At 41.1% G+C, this 16072-nt stretch overlaps 1 protein-coding gene across 5 annotated transcripts in view; it reads left to right on the top strand.

The window, feature by feature from the left end:
* Window positions 1-16072, top strand: part of DGKI (diacylglycerol kinase iota) — a 280987-nt gene that overhangs the window by 127869 nt on the left and 137046 nt on the right. For 4 of the 5 annotated variants that reach the window (XM_073322083.1, XM_073322075.1, XM_073322092.1 and 1 more), the window contains exons 5-8: window positions 1823-1879; window positions 5016-5081; window positions 11030-11101; window positions 11728-11844. In XM_073322083.1, the coding sequence (XP_073178184.1) occupies window positions 1823-1879; window positions 5016-5081; window positions 11030-11101; window positions 11728-11844 (312 nt within the window). The remainder of the gene's footprint in view (window positions 1-1822; window positions 1880-5015; window positions 5082-11029; window positions 11102-11727; window positions 11845-16072) is intronic. The other variant, XM_073322101.1, reaches the window with a different exon arrangement.

Below are 16072 nucleotides of genomic sequence, written 5' to 3'. Positions count from 1 at the left end.
TCATGCCAGTATATTGACTGTGCATATGTAAGCAACAATTCCATTCAATGTAGTTTTCTGTGTATACTTTCCCTTTTAAATGAATGGATTGTGGGGCCATACTCTTGGTTTTTGGGTCCAGAAAGTCTGTTACTTATATTTTTGAAAATTTGTCTGTAGAGAAACCTACCATAAAGATGAAAAAAGGAACGCAGATGTTTGTGATTTCTTTATTACTACTTTGGGTGTGCGTGAGGGGATCTTTTAGCAGTTTTTCAGATCAAGAATCTCCCTTTTGTGTATGAATCCAGCTGAGGTAAATCTGATTTACAGCTCTTATTCATGTTAGTTCAAAGCACAATTATCAGAGTGGAATTTGGTCAGGATACTGAAGTTAACATCTCTCCTGTAAGGACACCATAGGCAGAAGTGGTTGAGAGGATCATATCTCATCTGAAAGAGGAAGTACTGACCCTATAAATACTGTTTCAGGAAGGATACTGTAGCATCAGACTCAACACAGATTGACTAATGCTGTAGCATCAGTTCTTATGTCTGTTCAATGCTGTAATATTAAAGGTGGTACTTTCTGGAATTACACCATAGTGTGGCTGTTGAACATGCTTGTGTATTCTGCAAGTATTGTGGGATGGCCTGAGAAGATAGCACCAAGAGCAAGCATTTTGATTGCTGGCTATTTTATGCATATAGATCAAAAGCTGTGATCATGTAGGTGATTTGCAGGATGTGTGTGTAAAATTTTTACACTGTAGCATTTTGCAGCCTGTAAAATTTTGCATCCAGTATTAAGAATTACAATTTTGTGTTGCTACTACTGACATAAATTTTGAAATGAGTTGGGATTATAATTTGACTCTTCGTTTTATGGCCCCTTAGGATGGGGGGAGAGAGAAAACAGTGGAGATGCAAACCTGAGGTCCACTGGCAACTTCAGTTTAAATGCACTATTTCTTTTTCCACCTCTCCCATCATCCTCTCCCTTTTGTTCTCTCTCAGTGTTCCCCCCATTACTTCTTTATTCTCTCTGCATCCCCCTTTCTCCCAATTCTTCCCTTTTCCTTCCCCACAACCATTTGGTTCATCCTTTCTTTTTGTTTCCAATCTGTTTAACATTTTCAGTTTTATGAAAGTGCCTGTTGGCCTGTACTCTACTCTGCCCTCAGAAATAGGGAATGTAGCTGATCCTTTTTGAGGCACTGCTAGTCTGGCCAGGATTTGTGGGTGGGTAAGTGGGAATGGCTTGATAAAGAGGTGGAAAAATCTATTTACTCATTCAGGGTCCCAACATTTCTCATGTGAATGGTCTGCAGAATCTAGCTTTCATTTAAAAAGGAGTAAACCTGAAGGAGTTTGATGCCCAGCTTCCATTGACTTTTTAAAACCCCTAGCTTAAGCCCAGCCTCTGGTTGCAAAGGTAACCTTGCTCATGCAAAGCAAGGTTAAACTGATGCAGTGCTGCCTTTTAAGAGGGGGAGGGCAGGCAAAGAAGAGACACTGAACAGACAGCCACAACATGGTGAAGAGAAGACTGTTTAGAGACATGGGGAGGCAAGATGTAGATTGTTTGGGCAGGTGAATGCACACACATGCTCTTTTAACAGCAAGGTGGGTCTCTTTGTTGGGACACTGGATTTTTAGTTGAGCTAGTATGTTTTTGAAAAGGGGATTTTGCAGAGCTGATCTAATACAATATATGGGAACAGTTCTCACACATTATATTACCATACACATTGTCAACATTTACAGCCACCTCTGATTTCTGTTTACATTCCTATACAATATTGATTTTTTTCCTATTTGTTTGCTTTGCTTTTAATGACAGATTAATTTCCGGTGCAAACCAACGTTCCGAGAGGGGGGCTCCAGATCTCCAAGAGAAGTAAGTAATTTATGACTAACCATTGCTCCCCTCTATGATTTATGCACCTATTCCTGGAGTAGGAACAGTGCTTTTAGACTCACTGGAGCCTTAGAAAGAGAACTGGCCCCCTTTGGGACACATTCTCTTCTTCACAAGGAATATAAAATGAATTCTAGACAAATAGCCACATTAGTTATATCAACAACATCAATTTCTTTTCTTTCCATATTCCCTCATCCATTCTCTTTTTTTCTCCCCAATCATTCTTTTTTCATATTCTCTTACTTATATTTCATATTCTTCCTTTCTTATTTTCTGTCTTTCAACCAGTTTTTCTGATTTTTCTATCTCTGCATCTCTCCATTATTTCTTTCCTTTCTTTCACCCTCTTTCCCCTCACTTTGCCAATAGTATTTTCAGTTTTTCAAGTCTCTTATTAGCTTACAGAATTAAAAATGAGAAAACCTCAAGAAATGCAAAAGTTAATTCCAACTGCAGTCTGAATTTGGCCACATTACAGATGCTGTATGTTTTACAGTATTTATGCATGTATTTAATGACATAAACCCAAAGGAACATATTTTAGAAGAATAAACAGAAAAAAGCACATGTGCAACAAAGTAGAGTCAATATAGTTGTTGAAACTTATTTCCTGTCTTCATGTCAGGCTTTCACATTTTATGTCCTAGATGTTTAGACTTTTTTTTAATAAAGAAAAAGAAGGAAAAAAGTAGAGCTGTTTTGCTTGTGTAATATCCCAGCTTTATTGATAAGCCAGATAGTACTAGCTGTTAAAAGGAAGTTTCAGAGTTCAGGAAAAGATTTTAAAGTGTAGGGTAGAGGGTATGGCATAAATTATTGGCTAGACTGAGAGTTTACTCTTAACCCATAGCAAGGGACAGTGCATAGTTGTGCTGTCCCATGGGCAGACCTGGTGACTCTTAGGAAGAGTTGGCAGGATTTCATTTTTATTTTTTTAATTATTTTGACCTTTAATATTGATGTTTATTTTTAAGTGTCTTTTCATTTTTATCTACTTAAATTTTCACAGTTGCACAAAATCATGGATTTTCAGCATTTATTATTTTTATCAATTTAAATTTTCATAGTTGGGGGAATTATGGAGGGGGTCAGACAATAATTATTTAATAACAATAAATGTTGAAATTCAAAAAGCTAAAGCTTTGTAACTGTTAAAACACAAATTGTCAGCATCATGCGTCAAAATGTACAAAACGAACAGCTTTAAATCAAACTGCAATAAGATCTCAAGCAGCATATTTCTTTGCCTATGTCGATTACTATCGATGGAAACATTTTTCGGCGGTTTGTCTGTGTACAGTGAAATCGATATTTATCAACACTGACCAATAAAAAGTGAAACCTTCCAAGCCTGCTCCGAGGCTACATCTACGCTTGGCGCTAGGGGTGCAATCCACAGCTTGCACAGACGTACGCCAGCTCTCACTGAGCTAGTGTGCTAAAAGTAGTAGGGTGTTACCAGCTGCCCTGAGTACAAACCCTCCCGGACCCCATGGGTACACACTCAAGACGGTTAGCCTGAGCTGCCACTTGCTGCTGCCCGTGCTACTCTGGCTACACTACTATTTTTCAAAAAGAACAGGAGGACTTGTGGCACCTGAGAGACGAACCCATTTATTTGAGCATGAGCTTTCGTGAGCTACAGCTGAAAGCTCATGCTCAAATAAATGGGTTCGTCTCTCAGGTGCCACAAGTCCTCCTGTTCTTTTTGCGGATACAGACTAACACGGCTGCTACTCTGACTACTATTTTTAGCATGCTAACCTGGGGAGAACTAGCATGAATATGTCTCTGCTAGCTGGGAGTCACACCCCTAGCTCCAAGTGTAGATGTAACCAAGTGCAAGCCCACTGGGGAACATGGGTACATACACTGGTTGCTAGCCCATGTACACAACTATTGTTACCCCTGTTAACTACATTAGAGCTAGCATGGGTATGCCTACCCAGGCTAAAGTCATCCCTTCACTTGCAGTGTAGATATACCCTTAGAGTTACAAGCAAGTCTTTGGCTCTTCCGTTTCTCCAGGGGGAAGAAATCTGCTACTAGTCTATACTAGATGCCATAGGCGCCAACTTCTCCTGGCACCAGTGGGTGCTCGTGCCCCCACCCCATCCCCATTCTAACCCCTTCCCCAAATCCCTGCCCCAGCCCCGCCTCTTCCCCACCTCCTCCCCTGAGCGCACCATGTTCCCGCTCCTCCCCCCTCCCTCCCACAGCTTGTTATGCTGCAAAACAGCTGTTTCACGGCAGCAAGCTCTGGGAGGAAAAGCAGGAATGCGGTGCACTCAGGGGAGGAGGAGAAGGCAGAGGCAGAGGTGAGCTGGGGCGGTGGGGCTTGGAGCTGCTGGTGGGTGCAGAGCAATTTTTCTCCGGAGCACTCACTGAGTTGGTGCCTATGCTAGATGCAGATTACATTCCCTTCCACATTTGCTCAGCTCTGCTGGCTGGTGTATTGAGGGGAAAAAGTTGAGGCACTATGCATGGAAAGGGAGGTAGCAGCCCTGCAGATGCTGCTCTCCTTCCCTCCATGCTGTGATCCATAGTGTGGGTAGCCCATGTGGGGGAGTAAAGGAACGCCGTACACCCCCTTGTTCCTCTGTGTGGACCTGTAGGCCAACCCATGTTCTTGCCTTATAAGACCAAACCTAGCTCCCACTGAACTCACTGATGAACTTCCCCTCCCATTGACTTCAATGGGGAGTAGAAGTGGGCCCTATGTTATAGGTAAACATAGTGCTTTAAGGATACTTCTTCTCTCTTGGCTGATACTGTAATTGTCTTTGCTGGACTGTACTCTATTCTTTTTGTATGAGAGTATCAGGGGGGTTGTTCTGTTCAGATTCCAATTTGGGTAATGAATGCTGTCTACCTAGATTCCTCCTGCACTTTCAGTTGTGTGTGGTGTTTTCATTTCCCAGTACAAACTGGCGGGTAGTACTGCTGGTTAATGGCTGCCACGTTTTGCTCCAAAAGTGACTGCAATTCAGTCATGACTGAAGTGATTCTCGTATATATATATATGGCTGGAAAATGATGAGGGATGAAAGGTGCTCTGTAAAGGTAAGATGCTATCATTTACTAATGCTTTCATTTTGTCCCTTTCCTGCAGAACTTTGTCCGACATCACTGGGTGCACAGGCGGAGGCAGGAAGGGAAGTGCAAGCAGTGTGGAAAGGTAAGTGGCATATGTACATGATAATGGTTATGCCAGGATTCTCTCGACACTGCTAGATTCAATTCAGCAGGTGGCTCTTCCCAACCATTTAATTATTCTATTCCAGCCCTCTCTTGAGCAGAGAATGATAATCATGCCAAGTGGGGTGATGGGTTTCTGATGTGCACAAATGGGGACCAAAGTGGTTACAGCAAATGTATCTTACTTGTGACCTGATGCCGGATCTCCAGAAGTGAAACGCTAGTGCACTATAGTCCAGCACCATTCCTTCATCCCTGATACGTAATTGTTCTCAGTGTGTTAGACTGGATTTGTCAATGAATGCTCTGCTGTACAGACTCTGAAAACCCATTTCCAAAGGCTACAGAAAAGATAAGAGAAAACTTGGCTCCCTATAGGACCTTTTCTCCCAGATCTTCCAGTCCTCCAAGCATCTAAGAGGTGCTGAAATTAATTTACACCTAAGCATAACTTCCTTTCTCCAGAACTAGGTTATGCTACTGTCTCTCTCTTCTCTTCCTGAGAAATCTCTCTTTTCTTCAGGTTCAGCAGTTAATTATTGTGTGGACAAAGGGCAGAGCCCATGTCTTGTCAGGTTCTCCGTGGTATGTATTTTTTAGCCAGAACCAGAAAATCAGATGTAACAAACTGGCCGTGGATATTGAGCTAAGGTACTAGCTGCAGTAAGATGCAGTATCCTCTTCATGGCAGATGGTATGTGAGCACCAGCAGTGAGAGGCTTACATACAGCATTCTTATGCTGATATGACACACGATGACATGGGAGCCATGTTTTCTTGTGCCTCTGCCATTCTCTGAGTTGCTTTGTATCTCCAGTATCGGTGTCAAAGGGATTCATTATGCTTGTAGAACAGTCAGTGTATGTTGTACCACAACCAACACTTGATATATTCATGGTATCCACATGACCAGTCTGGACTGGAATGGACAAAAGACATGGCTCCCCTGAGGTTGAGGTCAGTAGACGTGCAAAGAGAATAGCATCTTAATACACACAGAGTTAAAGTTTGCATGCATATGTTCTGGTAGAGCTCTCTGTCCAGAAACCAGGAAGGATAAAACAAAACACTAACAAGAAAAATGCCTTTGTATTTTAATGGCAAAATGACCTCCTCTATAACCAAATACTTGTTTGTCTTGTGCTCCTACTTTTTTTGTTCTTCTGCCTTTAAAACCATCCTTTAACTTCCCCTGTCATGCAAGATAAAGGAGACAGTCAATGAAATGAAATGGAAGTAAATTTAGAGCAATAGAAGAAAGTATGTTTCATGAAGTGCTTACTCATTCTGTGGATCTCATTATTCTAGGAGGTCATCAGTCAAATCCTATGGCTGGAATTGGATAGCTAAAATATTTTAATGAACATTAATAATACTTACCATTATTCAAGCTGAGATAAAGATTTAGGAGCAATCACATCTCGTACTTCTAGTCGTAAGCCTGTGGTCAGGAATGAATTTCTGCATACATCATTTGCTTAGTGTGTTCGTTTATTTTTTTTCCTTACTTCTTTCTGAAGCATCATTGGCCACTGCTGGGAGGCGGCATAGGGGGGTAGGTTACTGGATTATATGGACCGATGGTCTAATACAGGATAGTGTCTCATGAGATTTTTCCTGAGGTCCCACCCTATCAGTGCTGGTGCTGGCCCACTGGGGGCCCTAAGCAGGAATATTCCCCCACCAACACATACTAATAATTAATAGGGGGCCCCCTTCAGTTGCTTGGGGCCTGAAGCAATTGCTTAGTCTGCTTTTGTCTAGTGCAAGCTCTGCACTCTATAGATCAATTGGGGAACAGAAATCAGAGGTGATTAACCAGTGGCCTATAGCTCCTTTACATGTGGGAAGCTGCTAATATGACTTTGACTCCAATTATTTGGACAGGTTGTGATCCCAATGCAATCTGGGGATCCAGGAGCTCTCTTCCTCCAAATATATTTCCTCCATCCTGCACCGATGTGATTTATTTTCACAAGAAGATCTCACAACATGTAGTTTTACATACTACACCTGAAACGGGTGAATCAGGCATTAATGCAACAACCCCATCTCAAATATGGAGTTAGTGCTCCATCCTCGTGTTTCTCAAATCTTGCAATGTATTTCTTGTGGGATAATTCTATCTCTTTCAGGAGCGAGTGGAGGCAAACCCAACCCAGGAACAGCAAAGAAAAAGTGAATTCTAGTTTTCTATCTTACTCAGAGGGGAGGCAGGAGGAAGCCTGGGGCAATGGCCAGCAGGCTGATCAGAGGAAATTGAGTGGGAAATGCCAATATTTTAATCCCACTGTTTTCACCAACTCCCACTGTGGCTTTGGATAAATCACTTTACTGCATCAGTTTCCCTATATGTAAATTCAGGTTCTTAATATTTACTAATTTACCTGACAGGAGGAGAGATTAGCTTATATTTGTAAAGCAATTCGAGGAAGAATAGTGCTATTTTACTTCAAAATAATCATTATTATATTTTTATTGCTGGATCATTTTCACTATTAACGCTGTAAGAAATCAAATAGCCTACAGAATAAATGAAAAAAATGATTCACCCAGAAACAAAGGAAGCTGCTCAGTTTAAAAAAATACCACTTATGGCCCTTGGAACAAATGCACCAGATTTTGTTTTTTCTTAGTTGCAGGTTTGGGAGACAGGTATTTCCACCAACTTGGAAAAAAAATCTTTCTATCCACCAGGGGCCAAAATATTTTTTTCAAAGGAAGGAGGAATTAAATTTATGAGAAACATTAAAAGAAACTCAGATCTCAGTGAATGAAGAAACTCAGGCCTGGTCTACACTAGAAAATTAAATCGGCGTAACTACATCATTCACGGGTGTGAAAAATCCACATTCCTGAGTGACGTAATTAAGATGACCTAACCCTCGGAGTAGACAGCGCTACATCAATGGAAAAATTCTTCTGTCTACCTAGTTACTGCCTCTCAGGGAGGTAGATTACGTATGCCGATGGCAGAACCCCAGCATCTACACTGAAGTGCTATAGTGGCACAGCTGTAACTCTATAACTGTACTGCTGTAGAGTTTTAAGTGTAGACAAGCCCTTAATTAGCAATCAGTTAACTGCCCAGTGTCAGTCCTCAGTCTCTATCACTCCTGTCATACATACTGTAGATCTGAGACTGGATTTTTAGGCCCGCATAAAATGATGTACTAGGTTTGCCCAATCAGGAAGCAGTTGGGCTATTTGTGCTTGTGAAGTCAATGGGCCTATGTCATAGACAGGATTGGTGGGTGAAGCCCATCACCATGGTGAAAAGCCTGCCCCCTCAGGTGAGAGAGGGGCCACTGAGCCCTGAAATCAACAGATTGTAGGGGACTAAAAATGGGGAAAAAACAGGTATAGGTATGGAGGTCCCAAGGTGTGATGCCTCAGGAGACTGAATTTGATCCATGGGCTCTGGTGTATGGTGATTACAGCAGACCAGGTGTGGGACAGCCTAGGCTAAGTATTGGCCAGACAGCTGCAACATGCACCTTCTCACATTGGCCAGGCAGAGAGAGAATTCCATTCTTCAGAGAGCTGATTGTGGTCTCATAAACCACATCCTGCGGGGACAAAATAGATAAAGACTTGGATAAGTGAAGGGCCCAAATTTGGATAATCTAGTTAGATTATTTTTGTTTATTGTTTTAATTCTCTCTCTTCATGGCACTGAACAATAATATCTGCCTGCTCCTCTGTACCTGCCTGCCCTCCTCCTCCTCCGTCGCACAGAAGCTACGATAAGAGGCATACTGATTACTGAAGCAGTGGAGCAGATGTTCCCTAGCACTGTTACTAAATCAAATTTTATAATTCTTCAAACAACTCCATTTTGGATCTGGACACTGGATGTCAGCTTGGGGATTCAAGTAAAGCTTACGGATTTCAGAGTAGCAGCCGTGTTTGTCTGTATTTGCAAAAAGAAAAGGAGGACTTGTGGCACCTTAGAGACTAACACATTTATCTGAGCATAAGCTTTCGTGAGCTACAGCTCACGAAAGCTTATGCTCAAATAAATTTGTTAGTAAGTAAAGCTTAGTTTTTCTGCTTAGTTTATCAAAAAGAAGATTGAGAGGTGATATGATTACAGTGGATAAGTCACTGACCTTCATGGGGAGAAGATACCAGATAGTAAAAGGTTCTTTAACCTAGCAAAGAAAGGCATAACAAGAGCCAAGGGAGGCGAGAAGTTAAAGTCAGACAAATTTAAATTAGAAATAAAACACAATTTTTTTTAATAATGAATGTGATTAACTATTGGAACAAACTATCAAGGGAAGTGATGAATTCTCCACTTCTTGAGGTCTTCAGATTGAGACTTGCTGCCTTTCTGGAAAATATATACTTTCGTCAATCACAAGTTATGGGGCTTAATAAGGGGTAGCTGGATGAAGTTTTACAGCTTATATTATACATGCTATCATACTTGATGATTTAATTGTCCCTTCTGGCCTTAAAGCATAGAACTGGTTGGGAATTTTCCATTGGGATTTTTTTCTGATTAAAAATGCAGTTTCTGCCAAATCGAAATTTTCAATGGCAAAATCTCAGCTTTGTGGAAAAAAATTGATTTTCTGATGGAAAAATTTGAACAAAATATTTTGTTTTGACTTGATTTGACTCAGATTGGAATATTGTGTTTTGTTGAGCTGACCTGAAACATTGTTTGAATCAGTTCAGTATAGGGTGACCAGACAGCAAGTGTGAAAAATTGGGACAGGGGTGGGCGATAAAAGGAGGCTATATAAGACACAGGCCCAAATATTGGGACATCTGGTCACCCTATAAACATCGAACTGCATTTCCCTATCAGCACATTGCTAATGGTAGTCATAGCTGAGGCCCTCATTTTCTTCTATTGGCTGAGCTCCCTGGAGGACTACATTTCCCATACTCCATGTGGATTTTCCTCTTCCCAGGCTCTGTGTGGTACGTCATGGGTGTCGCATGATTCTGGGTGCATCCGGGGAGAGGTAGTCTAGCCAGGGAGCCTGGCCCACATGGAAGAGTGCTGGCATCAGCCTCATGAACTACAACTCCCACAAGGCAAAGTGCCACAATTGGAATATTCAATTTAAAGTTGAAATGACTCAAAGCAAAGTGTTCTGGGTCATTTCAACAAACTGAAATGAAACATTTTGATTTTGGGATTGTTTAAATGCTTTGATTGAAAATATCTAAATTTAAAGGTTTTGAAATTTACATTCTATAAATTTTTTTTTGAAATTTTAACTTTACATTCAGATATGAGACAATACAAATGTTGAAATATTGGTATTTCCTGCAGGATGGATATTCTAAATTTCATGCAGGTCTATTGAAATATATGAAAGTAGGTTCTGTCTCTCTACTGAGTCTTCTTTTTATTGCTACAAAGTTGGGGCGGGGGGAAGACAAATTCGGGAAGTGTGTCCAATACCTCTGTTTTTATGGTATTATAATTCAATATTACATATATTAAATGATATGAGTCACTTCAAATTTTCCATAAAATACTATCTTGTCCCCTGGTAGAATCTTCTGACTTTGAGACTGATAAGATGTTTGTTAATGGATTTTATCGTGGAGGCCAAAATTGGTTATATAATGGAAACTCAGTAATAACCTTAACCATGGCACTCCATAATAGTAGGGAGCTAAATAACAACAGTGGATTTAACCTGATGGGTGTTTATGAACTGTGTATGTCATGATATTCTGTTGATTACAGTAATGTGCAACAGTTCAGAGCCCCCAGGGACCTTAGTCCATTCATAGGACATCCAAGAGATGTGAAAGACTGTATATGACCACCCTGAACTGATCTAGCTCAGTCATGTGTCAAAAGTTAAAGATGCTAAACTTTCTCATGTGATGAGAAGTATTTTGATGTGATGGAAAGCAGCTTAACCCTTCCTCTCCTATCTCTTCCTACCATCCTAGGGATTTCAGCAAAAATTCTCCTTCCACAGTAAAGAGATTGTGGCCATCAGTTGTTCCTGGTGCAAGCAGGCGGTAAGTGGCTAGAACTGAAGTTGAGAGATGGGGCTGTGTAAATGGTGGGGGTAGTTTTGCCCACACAGGATCATCATGTTTGACTTTATTTGTCCTGTGCTCATTTATTAGGGGGAAAAGAGCCCCCTAGGATCACCTTTTCTATTCCTTTTCCCTGAGGATGCTACACCTGGGTAGTCTGTTCTTCTGGTGGAGGAGAGCTGACTGTGGCTCCTTCCTTTTGGAGTATAACAAAGCCATTCCTGGGGTAAATGAGAGGGTTAGCTCTCAAGCACTCCATTGCTGTTCCTGGTTCAGAGAACAAGGGATTCCCATTTTGTATACTATTGCCTGTTTAGAATTTGGTCTTACTACAGTTATCTGTATGTAAGCAGGGGTGTCTTTTGTGGGTAGGGGACACGTCTGACAAGGGATGAGAAAATGGGGAGGTGGGTTTTTTTCTTGTTAATGTTCCTGAGGCTCTCGTGGTCCAGAGGACTGGCAAAAGAAGTTGAGCTGGGTATAATCCTCAGTGCCTCACACATCAACCTGTTTCTTCTGTCCCCACCATACCTTTTTCTCTCCCTCTTTCTCCTTTTTCTTGCACTCTGTCCACCTCACTGATGGCTCTGCTCTCCCTTCGCTAGTTTCACAACAAAGTCACCTGCTTCATGTTACATCACATCGAGGAGCCGTGTTCCCTGGGGGCTCATGCTGCTGTCATTGTGCCTCCCACCTGGATCATTAAGGTGAAGAAAGCTCAGGTAACTGCATGCTGATGTCCATTTCTGATGCTGTTTGGCAGCTCAGGGCGAGCCTGGCTTCTGCTCCTGGTTACTCCTCCACAAAAGCATGTTTGTTTGCCCTGTCCATGCCCCTCACACCCAGCTACACCCATGATGATTATGAACCTCTATCTTACTCTTTCATCTACCCCTCCGGAAGAATTCTTTCATTGTCTGGTTTGGGGCAATAAGTGATTAACCTGATTTTAGCACTAAGCAATCCAGTTCATTCTTCTTATTGAAAGCTCATCTAATGGACTGCAAGACTCCTCTATGTTTTAGGTACTCGAGCATGTTTCACTAAGTAGAGCTGAGCAAATACAGGAAAAAAGCTTTCCACAAATATTCAGTTGAATTGCAACATGAATTGGCCATGGCTGTGCTCACTTCCCTTTTGCATTCACTTTCCATGGATGTTTGGACGATCATGTTTTACACACATGAATGCTTGCTGAACATTAAGCTTCCATGGTTAAATGCTTGCAGATAATGAGTTTTCAACTTGTCAGCGTTTGCACAAGATTTGCTATATTTTAGATGGGATAAGACATTGCTCAACACAGCAGGGGAAAAAGGGTTTCCAGAGCCCCTTTCCAGAGAAGGCGCTGACTGCATTCTTCATGCATAGGGCCACCCGAGCAAATGGAGCTACTTTGCATGTGGGGGGATGATTGATAATTCAGAACAGTAAATGCAATGTACTTGGTGTAATTTATCCCTGGACTCCTATTCAGAGTGAATGCACAACACTGGTGTGTGATGCGAAGGACACAGCCATTTTTATTGATAATACCCAGTTTAACTTAAATTATTGGGATAGATCAGAAAAGGGACATGGGAAATAGCGGATGGGAAAGTTAGTTCTCTTGCCAGCCCCATGTGTTGAGTTCCCCAGAACCTACCAGGTATCCTGCTTAGGGTGGCCCCTTGCCACAATAAGTGAGACTTGATTCTGTGCTACATGGCACACAACCTGTGCATGGGATAGCCTAACTACCCAGGCTCCCCGCAGTGGCAGTATGCTGTTTTTATGCCTGTGTTGCTTCTCTGTAGCCCCATGACGTTATGTCACAAAATGCGCTGTGACAAAAATGCCAAGCCACCAGTCCTCAGATTACTGAATCTATCTTAATCAAGTGATCCAGAGACCTCTGACAGGCTGCTTGAAGGAAGAACCACCAGAATAGATGCTCTCTTGTGGTGGAAACCTCTCAAAGGGCTGAATGCTAATGGCAGAGTCTGATCAGGAGCCCCCAGGAATGTAAAAAGCCAACCAAACAAAACCCACCAAGGAAGCCCAAATCATGGTGGGAAAAGCCAATCCAAGTAGGACTGTATAGATTCATAGATTCCAAGGCCAGAAGGGACCACTGGCATCATCTAGCCTGATCTCCTGTATAATACAGACTGGAGAACTTCTCTGAAATAACTACTTTTTAAAGTATAGCGTATCTTTTAGAAAATCATCCAATCTTGATTTTAAAATTGGCAGTGATATCGAATCACCACAACCCTTGGTAAATTATTCCAATGGTTAATTACACTCACTGTTAACTATTTATGCCTTATTTCCAATCTGAATTTCTCTAGCTTCAGTTATAAGACATATTTTCTAGGCCTTTAATCATTCTCGTGCCTCTGCTCTGAACTCTCTCAAATTTATCAATGTCCTTTTTGAATTGTGAATATTAGAACTGGACGTATTTCAGCAGCAGCCGCACCAGTACCAAATACAGAGGTAATATAAACTCTTTCCTCTTTCATACTCCAAGCATGACATGAGCCTTTTTGGCCACAGCACTGCACTGGGAGCTCATGTTCATCGGCTGATCCACCATGGCCTCTTCAGTCACTGCTTCCCAAGGTAGAGTCCCCCATCTTGTAAGTATAGTTTACTAGGGGTTAGTGCTCATCCTTGTGATGTCCCTGTCCCAGTCTTCTGTCTGGCTATCAAGTTGGGTGGGAAGGTCGTAGACAGATATATTTGATAGAAGGACTCTTCTTTTTTTCCCTGGCACCTTTATAGTTATCTAGATAAGGCGGTGGCCAGTCAGCCTGCCTCCTTTCTGTTTCCTGCTATTTGCCCTCTGTTGTCTCCATGCTGCCCTCTTCAGTTTCATTCTTTAGTGTCAGCAGCACTGTCTGGACCCTACAGCTGGTTAAAAAATGAAAGCCTATTTTCACAAAAGACTTTAAAATGTCAATGTTATTTCTCATCCAAGGTGTTTGAAATGGTCTCGTTTTCAGCTTTGTCAAAGTCTTTCAAGATTGTTTTTAAATAGAATATTTTTCAAAAAAAATTGAAAATAGTATCAAAATGGTTATTGCATTTTTTGTTTACTGAATTTCTAGTTGTTGGTAAACAAAACATTTCAATAACCATTTTGATAATGTTTTAATAAAAATGTCAGAAAAAAGATAAAAAATATATATATTTTGAAATTAATCTTTTTTTTTTTAAACACAATTACAGTTGAGCTGGTTGGGAGATAGGGGGAAATGGTGAATTTTTTTTTGGAAAAATTGTCTTTTTTTCCTTTGAAAAATGTCTGACTTGGAATGTTTTTGACCAGTTCCATAGCTGGTCAAAAAGTGGGATAAATTTTCTGTGGTATTTCTTGTGAATAATATTGCCATGTTTTTCATTTTTTTTGTTCAAAATTAGAAAATTTTCAGTCAGCTCCAGTTAATTATTTTTCACCAAAAAACATATTTTTCTTTAAAAAACAAGCAATTTTTGCCTTCCCCCAAAATAAATTATGTTGAAAAAAAATCTTCACTAGCTCTGTATATCCTATACTGTGGAGGAAGAGCATAAGCCCTTCATCCCATTACTCACTGACTGTTTTGGGAGGATGTGTCCCCATTCCAATTTTCCCCAGATTACATCTCCTGTGGAGCTGCACCTGAATCCGTGGCACTCTGTGAGAGATATCAAAGTACCCTGTCTTGAGCAATTTAGAGTTTTTTAGATATGATAGGATGATGCTTAGTACAGAAGGGTGACAGGGCTCCCAAAAACTCTCAGCAGAGTCCCGGCATAGAGCTAACTGAATCAGAATAGGATCTCACTGTCTCATTTGCTACTAGAATCATACATGCACATGCAGTTACTTTGGGTGAAAGTGTGGAGACAAAATTACTTTTAAATTGCCCCTAGCCTCTAGATCATATAGTAGCCTTATTTCTGAGATAACAGTGCCTTGAGCAAGGTCCGTGTGACCCCGATAGGGAAAAATTTAGTATTTTAAATATCAGAGGGGTAGCCATGTTAGTCTGTATCCACAAAAACAACGAGGAGTCTGGTGGCACCTTAAAGACTAACAGATTTATTTGGGCATAAGCTTTCGTGGGTAAAAAACCCACTACTTCAGATGCACCCACTTCTTTAGTATTTTAAAAATTTCCTAGCAAGCACTGTTTATATGCTACCTCTAAAGCCATGTGGTAGGCAGGGCTTTTCTTGGGGGTCACACTCAGGCAGGTTCAAAGCCCTTTCGACCTTTCCAAGGTCTTTTGGGGGTTTTGGTAAGTCTTTGGGCAGTAGAGGCTTGTTAGCTGTTTCCCTCTCAGTTACTCTGTAACAATAGTCAGCTTGTTCCCTCCTGGTTGCTGCCTCTTCCTGTGTGCAGCTCTCCATTTTAAGCTTGCTTCCTTCAACTGGAGCAGGCTCTGAAGGTGTGTATGTTTGGTAAGGATTGAGCTCAGAGGACTTCATTAGCCTTCTACTGATTGGAATGGGGGTGTGCCCCATCACAAGCAGGTCAAAATATTTTCAAAGGAACAATTTTTAAGGAGTTGGATGCGGTAGAGGGGGAAGGCTTTTAGACCATAACAAACATTTGTTCAGAAAGTCCCCATTTTGGCTGACGTTTTTCAATTTTTGGACAAAAAAATGGAAACCTGACTCTTTTTTTTTGGTTAAGTTGTTGATTAAACATTGAGCATTTGTTTACCAAAACCACTTTTGAAAACCAAACTATGTTCAGTTTTATTTTCATTTTTCATTAAAAAAATTTGTTAGATTAGATTAAAAACAAAACAAAACCAATTAAAAGGAAATTTGCTGCAAGAAATAATTGGTATTTTCTGATCAGCTCTAGCCACTTCTTCCTGGGAGATTCAAAGCCCCAGTGTCTTCAGGTATCCCTCCTCCTGATAAAAGAGCCAGAAAAAAACCCTGTTTTTTGATGGAGAAATTGCTTTT

This window comes from Lepidochelys kempii, chromosome 1 (genome assembly GCF_965140285.1).
Source record: "Lepidochelys kempii isolate rLepKem1 chromosome 1, rLepKem1.hap1, whole genome shotgun sequence".
NCBI lineage: Eukaryota > Metazoa > Chordata > Testudines > Cheloniidae > Lepidochelys > Lepidochelys kempii.
Note: the sequence above shows the minus strand (reverse complement) of the source record. Positions and strands in the feature narration are given on the sequence as shown.